The sequence below is a fragment of the Schistocerca serialis genome, chromosome 9, assembly GCF_023864345.2.
Source record: "Schistocerca serialis cubense isolate TAMUIC-IGC-003099 chromosome 9, iqSchSeri2.2, whole genome shotgun sequence".
Taxonomy (NCBI): domain Eukaryota; kingdom Metazoa; phylum Arthropoda; class Insecta; order Orthoptera; family Acrididae; genus Schistocerca; species Schistocerca serialis.
This window is the reverse complement of record NC_064646.1, coordinates 388,260,666-388,283,761: the sequence shown is the minus strand read 5'-3', so window position 1 is coordinate 388,283,761 and position 23,096 is coordinate 388,260,666. Positions and strand designations below refer to the sequence as shown.

The window sequence follows — 23,096 nt, the reverse complement described above, 5'->3', positions numbered from 1 at the left end:
ACGCACCATTGGCCTGGCAAGACTGAATACGTTGAGGGTGTAACCGTGGTCCCCTCCTCCCAATACAGTACACCGACCCCGGGTGCAGGGCCGGTGGTGGGGTGATGCGGCTGCCGCTTAGGGATGTATGTATGGGGCGCCCTCGCAATCTCGACACCTCTCCAGAAGATCGTGAGAGTGACATCGAAACCTCGATTAACATAGGTGCAGCCACCGGGATGGAAGCACTAGGTGATTTCGCCAGGGACTGGAGCTATTTAAAATGTGATGTCATCGAAGAATGTTAAATAAGTCGGCTGATAATGTACGTAATTAAGAAATTTTGAAAAGGGTAGGTAAGAGAAGAAGTCTGCGGAAGAGGCTGACAAGAAGAAAATTTTGGAAAAAACGACGTTTTGTCTATGGAGTGCGTGACTGATTCTTTTGTAAATTTTTTTTTGTTTATTTATGGACGCAATCACACGTTTATGACACACTCATAACCAGTTTCGGCCATACAATGACCATCTTCAGATTCTAAAACAATACAAAAGAAAATTTATATTAAAGCCTAAAAATAAGTGCAATATGTAACCACGCTTATTAGTAATCTAGCCGGCCGGAGTGGCCGAGCGGTTAAAGGCGCTACAGTCTGGAACCGCACGACCGCTACGGTCGCAGGTTCGAATCCTGCCTCGGGCATGGATGTGCGTGATGTCATTAGGTTAGTTAGGTTTAAGTAGTTCTAAGTTCTAGGGGACTTATGACCACAGCAGATGAGTCCCATAGTGTTCAGAGCCATTTGAACCATTTGAACCATTAGTAATCTAACTGAATTTATGCGAAATAGATTTAGTTCATATCTAAAGGCGGCATTCACTGAACACAGGTTCATGCGTTGTCAAACTAGCTATAAAATGTAAAACACCGGTCTTATACACATTTAAAAATTTTGTTAGATTTTGTTCACCCTCCTTGCGCTAGATGCGCACGTCCTCTATAAGATAGTCTTAATTTTTCAAAAGTCTAAAATGTACAAATTTTTCTATTAATATTTAGGTCAAATGTACGTAAAATTTAAGATTACAGAACAGATCGTTAAAACAGTAAAATAACATTTCCGATCTGTAATGTTAAATTTTATGTACATTTGACCTAAATATTAATAGTAAATTTGTACATTTTAGGCTTTTGAAAAATTAAGCCTATCTTAAAAAGACGTGCCCATCTAGCGCAATGAGGGTGAACAAAATCCAACAAAATTTTTATATCTATATAAAACCGGTGTTTTACAAAATGGTTCAAATGGCTCTTAGCACTATGGGACTTAACATCTGAGGTCATCAGTCGCCTAGAACTTAGAACTACTTAAACCTAACTAACCTAAGGACATCACACACATCCATGCCTGAGGCAGGATTCGAACCTGCGACCGTTGCGGTCGCGCGATTCCAGACTGAAGCTCCTAGAACCCCTCGGCCACACTGGCCGGCCCGTGTTTTACATTTTATACCTACTTAGACAACGCATGAACCTGTCTTCAGTGTATGCCGCCTTTATGTATGAACTACACTCCTGGAAATGGAAAAAAGAACACATTGACACCGGTGTGTCAGACCCACCATACTTGCTCCGGACACTGCGAGAGGGCTGTACAAGCAATGATCACACGCACGGCACAGCGGACACACCAGGAACCGCGGTGTTGGCCGTCGAATGGCGCTAGCTGCGCAGCATTTGTGCACCGCCGCCGTCAGTGTCAGCCAGTTTGCCGTGGCATACGGAGCTCCATCGCAGTCTTTAACACTGGTAGCATGCCGCGACAGCGTGGACGTGAACCATATGTGCAGTTGACGGACTTTGAGCGAGGGCGTATAGTGGGCATGCGGGAGGCCGGGTGGACGTACCGCCGAATTGCTCAACACGTGGGGCGTGAGGTCTCCACAGTACATCGATGTTGTCGCCAGTGGTCGGCGGAAGGTGCACGTGCCCGTCGACCTGGGACCGGACCGCAGCGATGCACGGATGCACGCCAAGACCGTAGGATCCTACGCAGTGCCGTAGGGGAGCGCACCGCCACTTCCCAGCAAATTAGGGACACTGTTGCTCCTGGGGTATCGGTGAGGACCATTCGCAACCGTCTCCATGAAGCTGGGCTACGGTCCCGCACACCGTTAGGCCGTCTTCCGCTCACGCCCCAACATCGTGCAGCCCGCCTCCAGTGGTGTCGCGACAGGCGTGAATGGAGGGACGAATGGAGACGTGTCGTCTTCAGCGATGAGAGTCGCTTCTGCCTTGGTGCCAATGATGGTCGTATGCGTGTTTGGCGCCGTGCAGGTGAGCGCCACAATCAGGACTGCATACGACCGAGGCACACAGGGCCAACACCCGGCATCATGGTGTGGGGAGCGATCTCCTACTCTGGCCGTACACCACTGGTGATCGTCGAGGGGACACTGAATAGTGCACGGTACATCCAAACCGTCATCGAACCCATCGTTCTACCATTCCTAGACCGGCAAGGGAACTTGCTGTTCCAACAGGACAATGCACGTCCGCATGTATCCCGTGCCACCCAACGTGCTCTAGAAGGTGTAAGTCAACTACCCTGGCCAGCAAGATCTCCGGATCTGTCCCCCATTGAGCATGTTTGGGACTGGATCTAGCGTCGTCTCACGCGGTCTGCACGTCCAGCACGAACGCTGGTCCAACTGAGGCGCCAGGTGGAAATGGCATGGCAAGCCGTTCCACAGGACTACATCCAGCTTCTCTACGATCGTCTCCATGGGAGAATAGCAGCCTGCATTGCTGCGAAAGGTGGATATACACTGTACTAGTGCCGACATTGTGCATGCTCTGTTGCCTGTGTCTATGTGCCTGTGGTTCTGTCAGTGTGATCATGTGATGTATCTGACCCCAGGAATGTGTCAATAAAGTTTCCTCTTCCTGGGACAATGAATTCACGGTGTTCTTATTTCAATTTCCAGGAGTGTATATGTATTCCGCATAAATTCAGTTAGATTAATAATAAGCGTGGTTAAATATTGCATTTATTTTTAAGTTTTAATATAAATTTTCTTTTGTATTGTTTTAGAATCTGAAGATGGTCATTGAATGGCCGAAACCGGTTATGACTGTGTCATAAACATGTGATTGCGTCTATAAATAAACAAAAAAAATTTTACAAGAAGAAAATTAGTGGGATATTGTAAAGTATGTGAAAATCTGTAACATGGCGGTGGAGAAGGGTACAAAACAGTAGGAGTGGACAAAGGCTGGAATATCCTAAACATATTATAGTTGAATGTCGTAGTTAAGCGAAGATGAAAAGATGGTTTGCAGCTTAAAACCTGTCGAAAGAGTAATGAATTAAAACATGGCTCACAGTCTGGTGCGAAACTTTCGACTTCAGGCCACTTCAGCTGACTGCGTGTCAATGCCGCCTTTCATTCATTCTGACAAGAGTTTGCCCACTCTAGTGAACCCATTCCACACCATCCGAGCCAAGAGAAAACCAAGTCGGTCACTAAGCACCAGCGTCGGCAGCTGGGAACTCACCTGGAAGACGATGGGCTTGAGCGCGGCGGTCACCAGCTCGTTGTTGCTGAGGTCGAGCTCGGTGAGGTTCTGCAGCTGCTCGAACGCCGCCGGGTCGATCTCCTCGATCCGGTTGTGCGACAGGTCCAGCACCCGCAGCGCAGGCAGCGTGGGGAACTTGTGCACGCGCACCTGCCACAGGAAGACTTCCGAGTTTATGTGGAGGCTCTTTGGATTCCAAAGGTTTCTTTACATTCTTATTTTCTTTTTCCTATAGGACCATTGTAACATCATAACACATCACACAACATGCCATTACTTTAAGCAAGTAATAATAAAACACACGAAATAATACCAATAGCAATAACCTCGGACACTATCGGGAGAAGAAAAATCATGTTCTTCGGACACATCCTCAGAATGAACCAGGCGGAGTTGACACATCAAACAATACAGTTTCTTGTCAACAAGAGAACGAAAGCACGCTGGATCCAAGAGGTAGAGTCCCGGCGGAGGTTGAAAGGTGGCTACTCTGAGTCACAGCGCCAGAGATTGCGCCAAAGATTATTATTCCGCCGCCTCCACTGGTGCAGTAGTAGTTCAGAGGCTGCCGTGGACAGTACTTGTTGAGAGGATGTCGAGAGCAGTACTAGTTCAGAGGATGTGTGCAATTGTTGTTCTGTTGGGCGAGACAGTAGATGCTGTTCGGTTGGTGTAATGTATAGATGGAAGATGTTGCAATGACCACAGTGAATTTTTCGTCAATATATATGGAGGTAAAAATAAAATTTATTTCACGTTTCCTTAATGACAATGCCTCTTGGTCACAGGTTCAGTCAACAAAGCATCTGGCTCGTGTTCATGTATTAGACTTGTACTTCCTGTTTCTATGTGCAATTATAGTATTTCTGGTTTTTCAATTAGTTCATTGTAAATGGTGTTTAAAATATCTTGTATTATTGAGGAAGAACCGTGCCAGATACATGTACGTTGAATCACACTTCCACAAACAGAACAGTTACACTTGTGCTTTGTTGTTTCGTAGCTTTTATAGTTGCAGGGGACATAATTAATCAATTGTGTTAACGGAAATTTCCTTTCATTCTTTATTGTTACTTTATGCAGTCAGATTGTGTACTAATGCTGGTCAGGGCCAACCGGTTACGAGACTTCGCAACCGGACACACAGCTACTAAAATTATTGCATCATAATTAAGCCCCATGCAAGGTTCGAGTCCTCCCTCGGGCATGGTTGTGTGTGTTTGTCCTTAGGATAATTTAGGTTAAGTAGCGTTAAGCTTAGGGACTGATGACCTTAGCAGTTAATTCCCATAGGATTTCACACACATTTTCATTTTTCCAAGAGGTAGAAAGAGACCCGGAAGAAATTGGAATAACAGGGACCAGAGATTTACAACAATTTTCAAATTAAATTTTCAGCTTTTCGCAAGTTTCCAGGGCAGTATTAAAATCAGGAAAGTACCATCATGGACAGAAGTGCGACGAAGGTTACCAAGTATGAGAATGAACTAATGTTGGTAAAGGAAGAAACGAAATTGGCGCGAATTAACGTGGTCCTCAGATGGCCGAAAAGAAAAGAAGTAGAATCGAGAATCCAGCATTCCAGTACGGACAAAGCATGGACATACCACAAGAACTGACAAATTTAATGATCTAGAGCAGCTTAATCCCATGAGACGTCCCAGTGTGCGACATGACGCTAGAAAAGAGACAGAAGAGCTGAAGTTGGGTGTCTTGTGTCTCCAAAGCCGGAAAGGTCCCCGGTATGCCAATAACTGCCCAGATAGTCACTCAAGGGCAGCGTCCTATGACAACAATAATACACTACTGGCCAATAAAATTGCTACACCACGATGATGACGTGCTACAGACGCGAAATTTAACCGACAGGAAGAAGATGCTGTGATATGCAAATGATTAGCTTTTCAGAGCATCCACACAAGGTTGGCGCCGGTGGCGACACCTACAACGTGCTGACATGAGGAAAGTTTCCAGCCGATTTCTCATACACAAACAGCAGTTGACCGGCGTTGCCTGGTGAAACGTTGTTGTGATGCCTCGTGTAAGGAGGAGAAATGCGTGCCATCACGTTTCCGACTTTGATAAAGGTCGGATTGTAGCCTATTGCGTTTGCGGGTTTATCGTATCGCGACATTGCTGCTCGCGTTGGTCGAGATCCAATGAATGTTAGCAGAATATGGAACCGGTGGGTTCAGGAGGGTAATATGGAACGCCGTACTGGATCCCAACGGCCTCGTATCGCTAGCAGTCGAGATGACAGGCATCTTATGCGCATGGCTGTAACGGATCGTGCAGCCACGTCTCGATCCCTGAGTCAACAGTTGGGGACGTTTGCAAGACAACAACCATCTGCACGAACAGTTCGACGACGTTTGCAGCAGCATGGACTATCAGCTCGGAGACCATGGCTGCGGTTACCCTTGACGCTGCATCACTGACAGGAGCGCCTGCGATGGTGTACATAACGACGAACCTGGGTGCACGAATGGCAAAACGTCATTTTTTCGGATGAATCTAGGTTCTGTTTACAGCATCATGATGGTCGCATCACTGTTTGGCGACATCGCGGTGAACGCACATTGGAAGCGTGTATTCGTCATCGCCAGGCGTGATGGTATGGGGAGCCATTGGTTACACGTCTCGGTCACCTCTTGTTCGCATTGACGGCACTTTGAACAGTGGACGTTACATTTCAGATGTGTTACGACCCGTGGCTCTACCCTTCATTCGATCCCTGCGAAACCCTCCATTTCAGCAGAATAATGCACGACCGCATGTTGCAGGTCCTGTACGGGCCTTTCTGGATACAGAAAATGTTCGACTGCTGCCCTGGCCAGCACATTCTCCAGATCTCTCACCAATTGGAAACGTTTGGTCAATGGTGGCCGAGCAACTGGCTCGTCACAATACGCCAGTCACTACTCTTGATGAACTGTGGTATCGTGTTGAAGCTGCATGGGAAGCTGTACCTGTGTACAGCTCTGTTTGACTCAGTGCCTAGGCTTATCAAGGCCTTTATTACGGCCAGAGGTGGTTGTTCTTGGTACTGATTTCTCAGGATCTATGCACCCAAATAGGGTGAAAATGTAATCACATGTCAGTTCTAGTATAATACATTTGTCCAATGAATATCCGTTTATCATCTGCATTTCTTCTTGGTGTAGCAATTTTAACGGCCAGTAGTGTATATTTGTCCAAGGAATACCCGTTTGTGATCTGCATTTCTTCTTGGTGTCACAATTTTAGTGGCCAGTAGTGTAATATTTAACAATGCCATCACAGTTACAAAAATATCACATTACTGATCAGAACGCGTAATCTGTTTGGAAATGTTAGTAGTTAAGGAGAGTTGCATCCTGGTTTTTCTATGTATTTGCAGTTAAGTGACGAGATCGATGAGTATCCGCTAAAGTTACAGGACAGTAGTCACCTAGGACGAATTAAGACTCTTCTGTACGCCATTGATGCAAACGGGAAGTTAGTATTGTGGCATAGCCGCCTGATTGATGATCATGGAAGGCAGCTAGAAGAAAGCAACACTGAACTCAACGTACGGGTGTTGAATACAACTCGCAGTCCGCCAGTGTATGAAGGGAGTGTCGGAGGAACGTTAAATAGAGACGTCACTCAGGGAAGTATGGCAGCGGCGCGCCGTGTGGCAGGCTGGAAGGTTGGAAGTGAAGTGATACCGAGTGATTACAATATCATACACTATATCATCGCAGGAAGGAAAGTCCGAGGTTCTACAAAAAAAAAACCAGCGCTTGAGGCCCAAATACAACATCAAGGAGTCTAACTGAGAAGAGTGTTTTGCCGGCCGGGGGTGGCCGAGCGGTTCTAGGCGCTACACTCTGGAACTGCGCGACCGCTACGGTCGCAGGTTCGAATCCTGCCTCGGGCATGGATATGTGTGATGTCCTTAGGTTAGTTAGGTTTAAGTAGTTCTAACTTCTAGTGGACTGATGACCTCAGAAGTTAAGTTCCATAGTGCTCAGAGCCATTTTTGAGAGTGTTTCAGTGTCCAGAAAGTCCATCTCTGGATGATGATGCAGACGTTAAAGGCGAAGAATGAAATGGTGGCGTCGATACCTACCAGGAGGGATCTTTCTAGGGGAGTACCACGCACCTGGACCGAGACTCTCCAAAAACAAGAAGAGTCAGAAGCTAGACCTGAGCAGCATGACCCAAGAAGAAAGAATCAGAAGGCTGCATAGATACAGGCACGATAGACAACGTTTTAAGGAAGAATTGTGGAAGACAAAAATGGAATGATAGAAACAGTTCGTGGAGACTGACTTGGAAACTGATCCCTGGGGAATGCTATACAAAATAGTATGCGAGAAAATACGATCACAAACAGTTCTGTCCACGCTCAAAAGAAACGATGGGACGATAACAGGAAGTTGGGAATTGTCATCTGTCCTGATAATGGAAACACTGATTCTTGACGACGAAGAAGACAACGAGAAAGAAGATCAGCGTACATTTCGAAGTATGTTGTGGGAGGACTATAGAAACAATAAGCTTGTGTAGCCCTTCGCACAAGAAGAAATTAGACAAATATTCTGAGACTGAAAAAGTAGAAATCTCCAGCACCAGATGGGATCTCTGCCGAAGTAATGGAAGCCTCATGTGATCAGATAGATACCTGCATGTGTGAACTATACAATGAGTGTCTCTTGCAAGGAAGGGTCCTGCACTGTGAAAGAATGCTGAGGTAGTGGTTATCAGTAAGGGGAAGACCAGGATACAATGATACTAAAATCCCATCTTTCTTTGGTCGCCTTAGGGAGATGGAGTGTATCCAGAGGCGCTGTACAACTGCCTGAGAGACTAACGCTGCGGCAGACATGCAACTTTAATATGCCGCAGAAAGGAAATGAAGACCATAACAAAAGGCTGTCCATGGGGGTCAGTGTGCGGTCCAGAGTTTCGGGATATAGCATTGGAACCTATACTACTAAAGTTACATGACAGTGGTAACGTAAGCGGACTGGTTGCATTTGCAGATGACATGCTGTTCATTGTAAGCGATTACTCGAGAAAAATTATAGAAGACAATTGTAATCCAGCGCTCTATAAGGTTGAAGGATGGTTAGAGATGTCAAATTGCCGCCGGCACCTCACAGAACCACGTATCTCTTGCTGAAAAGGAATCTAGGAAGAAATCCTAAGATAAAATTAAACGATGTAACTATTAGAAGAAGCGCAGTAACGGGGTATCTAGGGGTATTCTTGAACGAACGTCGCAACTTTGCTCATCATATAGAGGAGGCAGGCAGAAAAGGTAGTAACATGACGAACAAAATTATAACCATAGCAAATACGACATATCGACTTCCCTTAACACAATCACAGCATACTATGAATCTATATTAGCATCAATCGGAGAATGAAGTTTGAGCATTTGGGCTAATAGATGGCAGTTTATGAAGCCAGCAGAAGAGTTCGACGAGGAGTGCTATTAAGATTAATAGGCTCCCACAGCACTACCCCAAGTGATATGTTGTCAGTAATTCCAGGAAATGCCTATTGGATTTCGAAATTAGGAAAAGGGGAGCATTTTGTTGTTTAAAGAAAAGCAATTAAATGGAGGTACGAACGGTATTCGGAACTGAGACCAGTGCAAGATAGTTAAAACACCACATAGATCGACAAATCGATAGCCAAATCGAAACCAGCCGTATTTCGGCCGCTATCTTGTCCACTGCACTACAGAACTGTTTGTGATCGTATTTCCAAGTGACTGCTATGTAGTGACACAATCGTTTGACTCTAGCCCCAGCAATAACTTGGCAATATCTAAAATAAATAGTTTATATCATGATTTGCTCAATAATATTGTAACATATGTTCAATTTGTAATGTATTTCCTCAACCTACATCTGTAATACGATAACAAGACGTGCAGAAGACAGGTAAACACCTGACACCACATAGATCATCAAATCGATAGTCAAATCGAAACCAGCTGTATTTTACCGCCATCTTGTACACTGCACTACAGAACTGTTTGTGATCGTGTTTCCAAGTTACTGCTATATTAGTGGCAATTTGTGAACAGTGACCAGAAGAGGGTCGGAAATAGAGGTACCCCAGCGCATCACTACGAGACTGCCACGCCAAAAGAAAAAAGTGAGTGACTTTAGAAAACATTTTCGTGCAAACATCAGTCCAGCTTCCAAAGTGAGAGCATCCCTTTTTTTCTCTTGTTCCACAGGATGAGCACAACATTTACGAAAAGACTATGCAACATCAGTATGGCCTTATTTTAATGTTCTATTGGAATGACATTTAGCCTGAAGATGAGGTTTACCTCGAAACATGTCGCTAAATAAATAATACAATAGTTGACAAAGTTTGTGACTGGTAGCGGTAGTTTTTAAAAAAATACCTTTACCTATTTCTTGAGACAGTCACGGTCGAAAAATAGTCAAAGTGGCTTCAAATTCTAGTTAATACAAGATCGCATATTGCAACTGGATGGAGAATGTACGAATTTCTCCCTAACATCAGAGATAGACAAAAATGAGATTTCTTCAGCCGTCAAGTAGACTGATACGTTACCTGACTGGACATGGCCTATATGCTACGCACAATATCAAAAGGCAGACACATTGTGGACTGTACCCTTTACAAAGACGCGGTGAATAATAGTCGTTAGTCATTAAGTACGTTGGATCTCAGAGGAGCACTGAGGAATGAGTCATCCTGTAGCATCTTGGACGACACTGCGGCCGCAGTGTCCTGGAAGCCCAAGGAAGACTTCACAAGGCACTCAACCACACGGCAGTTGCCGCCATCCCCGCTCGACGAGATACTCTACAGATGGTGAGAAGACAGCTGAGGTCGGCGACCAAGGAATGAAATAGTTTTTCAAGAACTTACATTGCGCTGGTGCAAGTGATCACAGAAGTGTGATTCCTAAGAAAGTAAGGACTTGTAAAGTGGAAACACTGCTGACATACTACGCTAAGCCCAAAGAATCCAGTAGACGGTGTCTGTTGACCGGAGCATATGAGGGTGGATCCAGCAGTGGAAACAAATATGAACAGTTTAAATATGAACAGAAACAGAACAGAATCTGTAGCACTAAATTAGTGTAAATAGTTGGGTAATTGATTAAGGTTATGTTAAATTGTAGTTTTGCAGTGTTAGAGAAATTGTAGTAATATCACTTTTGTAGAATTAGATTTTTAAATGTATTTATAAGTGTCAGAAACAAATAATTAAGAGATATATTTATTACCATCTGCAAAAATGTTAGCTTTATACGATAATAGGCTGCAATGTGAAGAACAAATCAATAAATAAATATCTAGGAGAAACCATCATGCATAACTGAAGGGTGAAGGAAACTACCAGAGGAAGATTACAAAAGGTGGAGATGTAATCGTTGCACTGCAGAAAGATATCATGGGCAAATGAAAAATTTTCTTAAAGTTTTCTCCATCCAGCGTTAAGCCGAGTCCAACTAGGTCAGCACACAATGTAGCAGTCAGGATGACAAACAGGAAGAGCGCCGATACTGCAAATAATACAGCACACTCTGCCGAATGCACCGCTCAGGATTGGCACCACGATCTCTTCACCGATGAAATGAAATGTCGTGTGACGAGGGCCTCCCGTCGGGTAGACCGTTCGCCTGGTGCAAGTCTTTCAATTTGACGCCACTTCGGTGACTTGCGCGTCGATGGGGATGAGTGTCGCATATACCTTCAACCAGACAATCGTCGGAGACGTGTTTGGAGGCAACCCAGTCAGGCTGAACGCCTTAGACACAGTCCAGCGAATGCAGCAAGGTAGAGGTTCCCCGCTGTTTTGGGGTGGCATTATGTGGGGCCGACGTACGCCACTGGTGGTCATGGAAGGCGCCGTCACGTCTGTACAATACGTGAATGCCATCCTCCGACTGATAGTGCAACCATATCGGCAGCATATTGGCGAGGCATTCGTCTTCAACGACGACGATTCGCGCCCTCACAATGCACATCTTGTGAATGACTTCCTTCAGGATAACGACATCGCTCGACTAGAATGACCAGCATGTTCTCCAGACGTGAACCCTATCGAACATGCCTGGGATAGATTTAAAAGGGCTGTTTATGGGCGGCGTGATCCACGAACCACTCTGAGGGATCTACGCCGAATCGCCGTTAAGGAGTGGATCAATCTGGACCAACAGTGCCTTGATGAACTTGTGGATGGTATGGCACGACGAATACAGGCATGCATCAATGCAAGAGGACGTGCTACTGGATTTGTGATTTGCATCTTCTTCGGTTCTGGTGAGCCAACATAAACCCATTCTGTACTTTGTCGCCATGTCATAGGTTCGCACTGGTAGTGCCAAGGGTCGCCACCAGTGAAATCAATTAAAGCGCGTTGTTCATAACGAGTTTCTTCTGTAGTTGCTGGTTTACTTCAGAAGGATTTCTGTTGGAATTGCTTGAAATTTCGCACATCTGTTGTTGAATGTTATTAGTTAAAACTGCAACCGTAGAGACTGCGCCGACGAAGCTTATACGCCAGGGACAGATGGTGTACTCTGCAAATCCATTCTGATCAATATTTCATTTATGTTATGCAAAGTATACTTGGCAGCTTCTCTGATAACCAGGCGCCATTATGCGGGGGATGGGGCGGGGGGAACCTTTCACGTGACGCCTTCTTCAGTTGGGGAGTAGTTCGCGAATCGTGTACTTACTGATGATTCCAATCCATTCATTAGTATTGGAACCATCCTTAAGAATCCACAGTATAACGTACACCTTCTCGTTCTTAAACAAGAGCGGTGACTTTTCTTGATATTGGGTGCCCAGTTTGTGAATAAGAGAGCATATCATTGCAGAAATAATGTGGGTATGTCTTTCATCGGTATGAGTGGGATCGTGTATTGTGGTCTAGAGCTAGTCCCGCAAGGAATGCACGAGATCTTCTGTGAAGCTTGGTATGTAAGAGATCAGGTGCTGGCGAAAATGAAGCTGTGGGGACTGATCGTGAGTGGTATTTGGATAGTTTGTTGAGCACTTTCCAGTGAAAGGCAGTGGTGCGAGTCCTGGTCCAGCAAACATTTTTAATCCGCAGGAAGTTTCGAATCAGCGCACGCTTCTCTGCAGAGTGGAAATCCAATCTGTAAATAATCTCCTACACCGTGGCTAAGCCATGTCTCCCCAATATCGTTTGTACCAAGGTTCTGTTATGTTCCTCCAGCGTACATGATGGAATTTGGGTTGGTACTTTGCGAGGTAAGGCATAACACCTTCAGCAGGTTTCAGACTATTTTGGGTGGGGAGTGTTTCACAGCACACCAGGTGGGTTTTGGGGCTGTGCTGTCCAGCCCGTCCGATGGTCGCCGTCGGACTCACCAGGTCGTTGTGGGAGAAGTCGACGGAGACAACGCCGAGCATGTCGTCCGCCCAGAGCCAGCCGGCCTCCTCGCTCTCGCTGTCGTTGGCGAAGTGGCGCTGGAGGCCGCGGCCGGAGCAGTTGAGTGCGGGAGCGGCGCCGCCGCTGGCGCACGCGCACACGCCGCACATCTCCTCCGCCTCCGCCACGCCCACCGCCGCCGCCACCACCAGCACAGCTGCCACCGCCGCCGCCACTGTCGCTGCCATCAGTCTGCACACAATAGGTTCAACCCCGTTATTATTTCAGCCTCCATTTACCAACCAGTAGGCTGTCACAGGTAGAGCTCGCACAAAGTACCCACTACTGGCCATTCAAATTGCTACACCATGAAGATGACGTGCTACAGACGCGAAATTTAACCGACAGGAAGAATATACTGTGGTATGCAAATGATAAAGCTTTTCAGAGCATTCACACAAGGTTGGCGCCGGTAGCGACACCTACAACGTGCTGACATGAGGTAAGTTTCTAACCGATTTCTCATACACATACCGGCGTTGCCTGGTCAAACGTTGTTGAGATGCCTCGTGTAAGGAGGACAAATGCGCACCATCACGTTTCCGACTTTGATAAAGGTCGGATTGTAGCCTATCGCGATTGCGGGTTTATCGTATCGCGACATTGCTGCTCGCGTTGGTCGAGGTCCAATGACTGTTAGCAGAATATGGAATCCGTGGGTTCAGGAGGGTAATACGGAACGCCGTGCTGGATCCCAACGGCCTCGTATCACTAGCAGGCGAGATGACTGCTATCTTATCCGCATGGCTGTAACGGATCGTGCACCCACGTCTCGATCCCTGAGTCAACAGTTGGGGACGTTTGCAAGACGACAACCATCTGCACGAACAGTACGACGACGTTTGCAGCAGCATGGACTATCAGCTCGGAGACCATGGCTGCGGTTACCCTTGACGCTGCATCACAGACAGGAGCGCCTGCGATGGTGAACTCAACGATGAACCTGCGTGCACGAATGGCAAAACGTCATTTTTTCGGATGAATCTAGGTACTGTTTACAGCATCATGATGGTCGCATCCGTGTTTGCCGACATCGCAGTGAACGCAAATTGAAGCTTGTATTCGCCATCGCCATACTGGCGTATCACCTGGCGTGATGGTATGAGGTGCCACTGGTTACACGTCTCGGTCACCTCTTGTTCGCATTGACGGCACCTTCAACAGTGGACGTTACACTTTAGATGTGTTACGACCAGTGCTCTACCCTTCATTCGACCCTGTGAAACCCCACATTTCAGCAGGATAATGCACGACCGCATTTTGCAGGTCCTGTACGGGCGTTCCTGGATACAGAAAATGTTCGACTGCTGCCCTGGCCAGCATGTTCTCCAGATCTCTTACCAATTGAAAACGTCTGGTGGCCGAGCAACTGGCTCATCACAATACGCCAGTCACTACTCTTGATGAACTGTGGTATCGTGTTGAAGCTGCATGGGCAGCTGTACCTGTACACGCCATCCAAGCTCTGTCTGACTCAATGCCCAGGCGTATCGAGGCCGTTATTACGGCCAGAGGTGGTTGTTCTTGGTACTGATTTCTCAGGATCTATGCACCAAAATTGCGTGAAAATGTAATCACATGTCAGTTCTAGAATGATATATGTGTCCAATGAATACCCGTTTATCATCCGCATTTATTCTTGGTGCAGCAATTTTAATGGCCAGTAGTGTAGCTTGGCCTATGCGCATCACAAAGGAAGTCCCACAGGGTTCAATTCTGGGTCCACTCCTACTCAACCATGTACCTGGCATTCAAGGATTTTCAAAAGGCCTTCGATTCCGTGAAAGATAGCGCTCTGGCAGGTGTTGCGGAAGTATGGTATACTACAGAAGATCTTAAACATCATAAAGATCTGTATAATGGCTACAAATGTTGCGCACTCCAAAAGGGGAATATGACAGAGCCCATAAAAGTAACAACTGAAGTCCTGCAGGGCTGCATTTATCACCAACACTTTTTCTACTTGTTCTAGACGCTGTTATGAGAAGAGTCACAGCAGACAGGAGACGAAGAATCCAATGGGGGATCCATGAACGGCTGAGGATTTGGATTTTGCAGACAATATAGTTTTATTAGCTCAAAGGCTGACTGGTATGCAAGCTAAACTAAACTTGCTGAAAGCAGAGACTGTTGGCCTCAAGATAAATATAGGCAAAACAAAGGAAATGAGAGTAAATTCAGTGAACATGGAGGTGTCAATGCTAAAAGGGAAGCAGTGGGTGGAGACTGTCGACTCATTCCTGTATCTTGGCAGTATAGTGACGGAAGATGCTGGAACTGGAAATTAAGTGAAAAACCGCATTAAAAAGGCAAATTCTGCCTTCATACAATTGTGTCCAACATGGAAAAATAGAAATACCAGGTACGAAACAAAAATCCGCATTTTTAATAGAAATGTGAAGGCTGTCCTGTACGCCAGTGAAAGCTGGAAAATGGATAAAAAGATAACATCCCAGATACAAAGCTTCATAAATAGATGTCTCCGTCGCTTCATGAATATCTGGTGGCCAGAAAAAATATGAATGAGGAGCTCTGGCGAATGACAAACCATATACCTGTAGAAGACCAGATACGAGAGAGAAAGTGGGGGTGGTTGAGGCACACGTTGGGAAAACCAGATGGAGCCATCGACAAAAAAGCACTGGAATGGAATCCCCAGGGACACAAATCGAAGAGGACAGTGGAAGGGGAAGCAAAAAGAGTTGGCTAGACCTGGGCAAAATTGAGGCAAATGCCCAAAGACAGAGACGGATGGCGAGTTCTCCTGGATGCCCTATGCCCCGATAGGGGCCAAAGGAATTAAGTCAAGTCTTACTCCCTATACAGTGTGTTCCTGGAAGAATGGTCGATATTCAGGAATTTGACAGGTACGATCGTTCGAAGCAAAAAAGTCTACTAAACACAGGCTCGAAAATGCATTTCTTAAGACCTATTATAAGTACTACTTCGTCAACTATGCTGTGAAGCCAATCTCTCCTACTGCAAGCTCTTTGCTTTTCATACTTCGGGAGGAGGTTGTAGGGACCAAAACAAAGAAAAACAAAGAAAACGGCGTAGTAAACGGTGGCTCTAAAGTGCATACCTTGAGCTGTGAGCAGTCGTTCAGTAGAAGAGATGTGTCTCTCAGTAGCGAAGATGAACAAGTTCTCATTACTCTTAAGGGGTGCGCTTTGATCCTACGTTTACTGAACGTTTTTTTCTTGTTTTTTCTCCATACTGCCACCTCTCAAAATATTGAAAGCAAAGAGCTTGCAGTCCAAGTGATTTGTTTCACAGTATCAAACATCAACAGGTGCTCACGGCTCATAAGGTACGCATTAGAGAGTGCTTGTTTGCTAGACTTTACCATTCCACATTGGACACCCTGTACGTCTGAAAGGGCTACCAATTAACATTCGACAAGATGAAGTGGCACCTTTTGAGAAGACCTAGTAGCATAATACAAATCCATTAGAGAGGTGCAACAAAAGAGATTGTTAACGATGTTTTTCAAAGTGTTATTAAGTAGTTCTCTGAGAATGGACTGTCCCTAAATTTTCAGAAAACACACTATACTCAATTCTGTACGAGTAGAGTCATAACAACAATAGTTCTAGCAAGTGAACAGGAGTCAGCAAACAAGGTAGAATGCTCCAAATTTTTGAGTGTAGCCATTGATGAGAACTTGAACTGGTAGTGGCACATTATTGAGCTTCTCAAACAGTTAAGTTCAGCTATTTTTATTTTTTGTATAATTGCTAGTCTTGTAATCAACCACCTGACACTTTTTGCATACTTCCATCCAGTAAGGTCTTACGGAATAATTTTCTGTTGTAGCTCACCACTAGAAAAGAAAATATTGATTGCAAAAAATCGAGCAGTAAGAAAAAAAATGTGTGGTTTTCACCCGCAGTCGTCATGTAGGTACACCTCCAAAGTCCGTTTTAACTGCACTCTCATGATATACATGCTAGTGAAATTCGTCGCAAACAATCCATCACAATTTGAGAAGAATGGTCTCCTCCACACCTACAAAACGAGAGGAAAAAACTACCTTTATTGCCTGTTATTAAAGCTGTGTCAGTGGCTCAGAAAGGAATTCAGTACGCAGCAACAAACATTTTCTCTCAGTTGGCCAATAACTTAAAATGTGTGACTGAAAATCAAGCAAGTTTTAAATATGACCTAAAATCATTTCTCCTGGACCATTCCTATTCCATAGACGAAAAAAATCCTTTTTGTAAGTGTACTTGCTTCAGTACGTATACATGAATATATGCCGGTAAAAGATTCGTTCAAATGATCTATGGAACATATAACTAACTTATTTATATCCACCAGGTTGGAAATGTCTATATTATTCAGTGTATGCATAGTCGAATGCAATGTTCTTCAGACATGCATGCGTGTCTGACGGAACAGACATTGCCGACGATCTACAGCTGTATTAAATTTAATGAAATGCATTCACAAATTGCGAATGATTATACACCAACTCTATAAATGATCAGTAACAGATTAAAATTTGTGCCGAACTGGGGCTAGAACACGAATTTCCCGTTAACACGAACGGTCGCCGTGTACACATCCCGGACAGTGCCGAATTAGCTACGTAGCAAGATTTATCAAATGTTACGGGCCTCGCGCATTAGCGTCCTCGCGCCTGGGTGCAAAAACATCTGCCAGGTTTGATATGAATGATATTCTACCTACGTCCACTGGAAAGATTATGATGTCCAAATCTACAATGGATAGTGACAATATTTACCTCATTTTTAAAAGTGAACGCTGGCCGCACTGTACATTACCTATCGTAAGTGACAACAACGCAGAACTTACAGATAAATCCCTAATGCTGTCCGAGAATTGGAGTAGGGGTCTATGATTCTCAATAAGAAAGTTATTAATAGATACCTTATTTATTTTGTAAGTACACTCCTTCCGCAGTATAATTACTATTCTTATAGACCTTTTAATACGAGACGTCTGGAGTGAAGGCTGTTATCTCGTTGGTGATCTATTGTCGTATAATGTGCTGTAGTTTCGCGGTTCCTGGGTTTCTTTTGTCTTTGTTTCTTCGCCGGTCGCTGTGGAGTGATAGGATACAATATTACTGTTTAACAACAGTAGAAGATACTAAGAGAGTAAAATATAATTTTATTTAGTTATTGACGAGAAGCACTGAAGAATAACGTAAGATTATTTGTCTTGTTTAGGTACGCTACAAAGTTACAAAAATAAGTAGGTTCTAAGTGAAACGTATATAACAGTGTAGGTGTCAATAATTCCCGCTATTTGATCTCAGAACAACATGTTATCGTTGTAATTCATTTGCTTCCGAATACAGTAGAGATTTAATTTGCCACTGATACACCAGTGGTGCGACTGACTTTTTAAAACCACCCGTACAGTGGTGTAAGGTTGAATGCCACATTTCACATTGTCCAGCCATCGCCCGCATCTCGTGGTCGTGCGGTAGCGTTCTCGCTTCCCACGCCCGGGTTCCCGGGTTCGATTCCCGGCGGGGTCAGGGATTTTCTCTGCCTCGTGATGGCTGCGTGTTGTGTGCTGTCCTTAGGTTAGTTAGGTTTAAGTAGTTCTAAGTTCTAGAGGACTGATGACCATAGATGTTAAGTCCCATAGTGCTCAGAGCCATTTTGTTGTCCAGCCATCCGCCCCAATGGATCGTCGTATGTGAAAATGTGACGAATATAATTTCTCGTGAGACACTAAGCCATTAAAAATAATGCCTATTTGCGCAACAGCTCTGTAGTATAACAGCTAAGACTCCAAATTCGTACGCTAAAGGTCGCGAGTTCAGTATTTACAGAACGCTAATTTTTTAAAAATTCTTATCAAAATGGTTGTGATCTTCATTTCTATTCTTTTAATTTGTTTTTAAATATTATTATCCTCCTAAATTTATTTTCTGATCTTTAAATCCCTCATTTCAATTATTGTATTAACTTTATTATTTGTTACAAATTTCAGTAAGGTAGAGATTATATGTTCTCATGGTGCCAAAAGAATTTATGTGTTAAATGTTCGTACGACGATAGTCCGTGGAACATTCGGTTCGAGACATCATTACATATTTAGAGATCCTTCGAAGTTTTGAAAAGAACTTTTCGGACGGTTACACAAAATATGACTATAGTGGCCATCACGAAAATAAGAACCTCAAGCTCATCCCATCGTCTCATACCATTCCCAATTAGTGATAATTTCACATATTACTAAAATTTCCTAAGGAAATATTAAACACCTCTATTTTCAGTCTGGAATGTAGTGAAGTACTTTCTAAAAGAACATTATTGCCAACTGCTACGAAAAAATTAAAACTAACGTTACAAGATATTTTGAAAAAAAAAAATATTTTTACTCAACCTGTGAGAAAACAGAACCACTGACATATTTCGACAGACTCGACGCGCGAGTACTTGTTTGCCGCCTCCAGGATTTTAGTTCCGAGAGTTCGCCTTAATACGACAGAGAATATTCCGAACTTCCCCAAATTTTTTATATGCACCTCTTACAGAACCTTCATCACGACACCCATCACTTAAATCGCCGATATACGCTACACAAAAGTACCTGTAGGCACTTCCGTTGAGCCGGCCGCTGTGGCCGAGCGGTTCTAGGCGTTTCAGTCCGGAACCGCGCTGCTGCAACGGTCGCAGGTTCGAATCCTCCCTCGGGCATGGATGTGTGTGATGTCCTTAGGTTAGTTAGGTTTAAGTAGTTCCAAGTCTAAGGGACTGATGACCTCAGATGTCCCATAGTGGTTAAAGTCATTTGAACCACTTCCGTTGAAGTCGAGCAAAACATATTTTTGTGAGTGGTTTGTGAAACCCAAACATCGAAGTATACTACAAGACTATTGTCTTTAGCACACAGTAAGTGTATTTTACACAAACCTTCGTCCGCGCTGCTACAATTTCTCTGTATTCCATTATCCCTTAATAGGAAGAACGATTTTTATTACTTAACTCGAAATGTCTGTCTGACAGATACGATAATGCAGAAAACCAAATAAATGTTGCTTTTCTCGCAAAGTAGTACTTTAATCTATTAGTACAATAAAAAAACTGAACAATAGCTCACTGTACACACTTAACAATTCTAATATGTATAACTTTCATGAACACTCATATAATGGAACTCTACAAAAATACGTGAATTGTGTAAATAAACGTAAGAGATAAACGTCAAATTCATAAATACTTTTGACTAATTAATCCATTAAACACTTAACTCACTTTTTTCTGGAACATTCCAGGCGTACAGGTCATTCACAATTCAGACATTTATATGCCTTGTCCTGTTGCTCTGTTATGCACAAAAACTGCACTTCCTCTTTCTTTCCAGTTCCTCTTCACCCCTCTCTTGTTCTTCTTTCTTTTTTTTTTTTTTTTTTTTTTAGTCTTTTTCAAGGACATTTTCAATTATTATTCGCATATTTCCCCTCAATTTTGAGATAAGTAGCCTATTTTCAAGATGAGGTCTCATTAGACTGACTGACATTCCTTGACGAATCTGTACCTGGAGAAAATTTTAGTGCTTTCAAAGCAAAAGTAGAGAATGTAACTGTTCACTATACTAATGTTTATTAATATAAAAAACACTGCTAGAGACCAGTGTCTGCATTTACTGTTGGATGAGTAGTTAGCACATTTTTGGTCCAGTGTGTCTGCTCCACCCTCGGTGGTGTTGTAAAAACACACAATTTCCGGTTTCCCTGTCACTTTATCCACTCCTTTTGAGAAATGCATACTGGGCAATAGTATTACTGCTTTGTTTTCCTTGGGACTACTGACAACAGAGTAATTTTATCATAATGTTCAAATGTGTGTGAAATCTTATGGGACTTAACTGCTAAGGTCGTCAGCCCTTACACACTATTTAACCTAAATTATCCTAAGGACAAACACACACACACACATGTTCGAGGGAGGACTCGAACCTCCGCCGGGACAAGCCGCACAGTCCATGACTGCAGCGCCTTAGAGCGCTCGGTCAATCCCGCGCGGCTAGTAATTTTATCGCTCAATCCATAAAGAGGAGAGCGAGCATCCGTATTCTCAGAAGGCAATAAGTCAATTGGAATTTCCCGTTTATTTTTCTTCAGTGTACCTACATATGTTAACCCGCTGCTCTGAAGTTATCTAACCAGCTCTACAGAGGAAAACCGATTGTTAGCAGTAAAATTTCTGTTACTGTTTACAGTTGGCTGCACTACTCGAAGAACTGATTGCGTAGGAACACCGAGTTTTCTTTGTTCATTGCCCAGTTCAGCACCATCAGAACCACTACTAGCATGTATGTCGGCATTGTATAAGTATGATGTGCGGGCATCTGTCAGACACAAGGCTTTATTCCATACTTAGTAGGCTTTTTGGGCAAATACATTTTGAAGCAGCATCTGTCACGAAACGGTACGAGCGTTTCATCTACACAATTATGTTCTCCAAGTGAGTACAGTTTTAGACACTTACTGACGGATTTGGAAGAAACTTTCCGAAATTTGTGCCGTTTTGTCTTCCGTCTCTTGTATTTCTCTTGTCTCAGGGTCATCAAATCGCTAACAGAGTAACAAGATTTGTAACTGCTTTACTGACATTTCGGCTCTAAACATAGGTCTTCCAGTAAAGTCAGTAGAGGAGAGTGATAGGGTATCTTCGTGTCCAGACTTACAGATGGAAGCCACCATACAAAGCGTCATAAATGCTTTTATTTCAGACAGTTCAGTAGATCTGTAGTTACTTTGCTGGTGTACGTCAATCCTGTTTCTGTATTGTCCCAGTTTAACGTTTGTCCACTTCTCAATTACCTTTATGAGTTCATCATCAAAGATCAAATACTTTCTATCTTAGGATTATCATCTAAATTTTTAACAGCCCTTGTAATACCCGGTATTCCTCGAATTATGTTATCACGAGATGCTCGTCTAACTTTAGATGGTTCTTTTTATTCCCAACAAAATCCATTTTTGCCTTTGTAAACAAAGGGAACCGACATACCGTTACTTGATTGCTCAACTGTGCAAGAAAAGTCAACGCCTGCATCAGAGTCTTGTTCATGAGAGGAAGACCTGGTAGTTGCTTTTTCTGGAAAAAAGGAAGAGTCACAATCGGAATAGTCAGAAAATAAATCCTCTACATCCATGTCCTCTCCATCTACTTCTTCCCACACCATTGCCAGTTTCCCTTCAAAATGCGGATCATCAGCTTTCAATACTTCTTTCGTCTTCTTCTTCGTGATGTACCTGCTCCATTTTTACCACCTGTACAATATATTACACCCGTAAAATATATTACAAATTGCTAGGACTTGTAACTGAACAGAAAGTCTAAAATCAAAAGCAATTAGCTGCATGTAGTTCTACTCACCAGAAGTAAAAGGGAAGATTCTGGAAAAGCGTGTCTAATAGACATACAACAGAAGTTACGTTTCTGGAAATACACTAAAGCGCCAAAGGAACTAGTATAGGCACGCGTATTCAAATACAGAGAAATGTAAACAGGCAGAAAATGGTGCTGCAGTCGGCAACACCTATGTATGACAACAAGTGTCTGGCACAGTTGTTAGATCGGTTACTGCTGCTACAATGGCAGGTTATAAAGATTTAAGTGAGTTTGAACGTGGTGTTATAGTCGGCGCACGAGCGATGGGACACAGCATCTACGGAATATCGATAATGTGGGGATTTTCCCGTGGTACCATTTCACGAGTATACCGTGAATATCGGGAATCCGGTAAAACATCAAATCTCCGATATCGCTGTGGCCGGAAAAAGATACAGCTAGAACGGGACCAATGATGACAAGAGAATCGTTCAACGTGACGGAAGTGCAACCCTTCCACAAATTTCTGCAGACTTCAGTGCTGGGCCAGCAAAAGGTGTCAGCGTGCAAACCGTTCAACGGTACGTCACCGAGATGGGCTTTCAGAGAGCCGGCCGCGGTGATCTCGCGGTTCTAGGTGCGCAGTCCGGAGCCGTGCGACTGCTACGGTCGCAGGTTCGAATCCTGCCTCGGGCATGGATGTGTGTGATGTCCTTAGGTTAGTTAGGTTTAAGTAGATCTAAGTTCTAGGGGACTGATGACCACAGCTGTTAAGTCCCATAGTGC

The 23,096-nt window shown here is 44.0% G+C and overlaps 1 protein-coding gene across 1 annotated transcript in view; it reads right to left on the bottom strand.

Moving 5' to 3' along the window:
- The window catches only part of LOC126419633 (slit homolog 2 protein-like), a 118,253-nt gene that overhangs the window by 37,801 nt on the left and 57,356 nt on the right, over positions 1 to 23,096 (bottom strand). Inside the window, exons 2-3 of the mRNA XM_050086822.1 lie at positions 12,927 to 13,071; positions 3,538 to 3,708 (exon numbers count right to left, since the gene is read on the bottom strand). Of these exons, the coding sequence (XP_049942779.1) occupies positions 3,538 to 3,708; positions 12,927 to 13,071 (316 nt within the window). The remainder of the gene's footprint in view (positions 1 to 3,537; positions 3,709 to 12,926; positions 13,072 to 23,096) is intronic.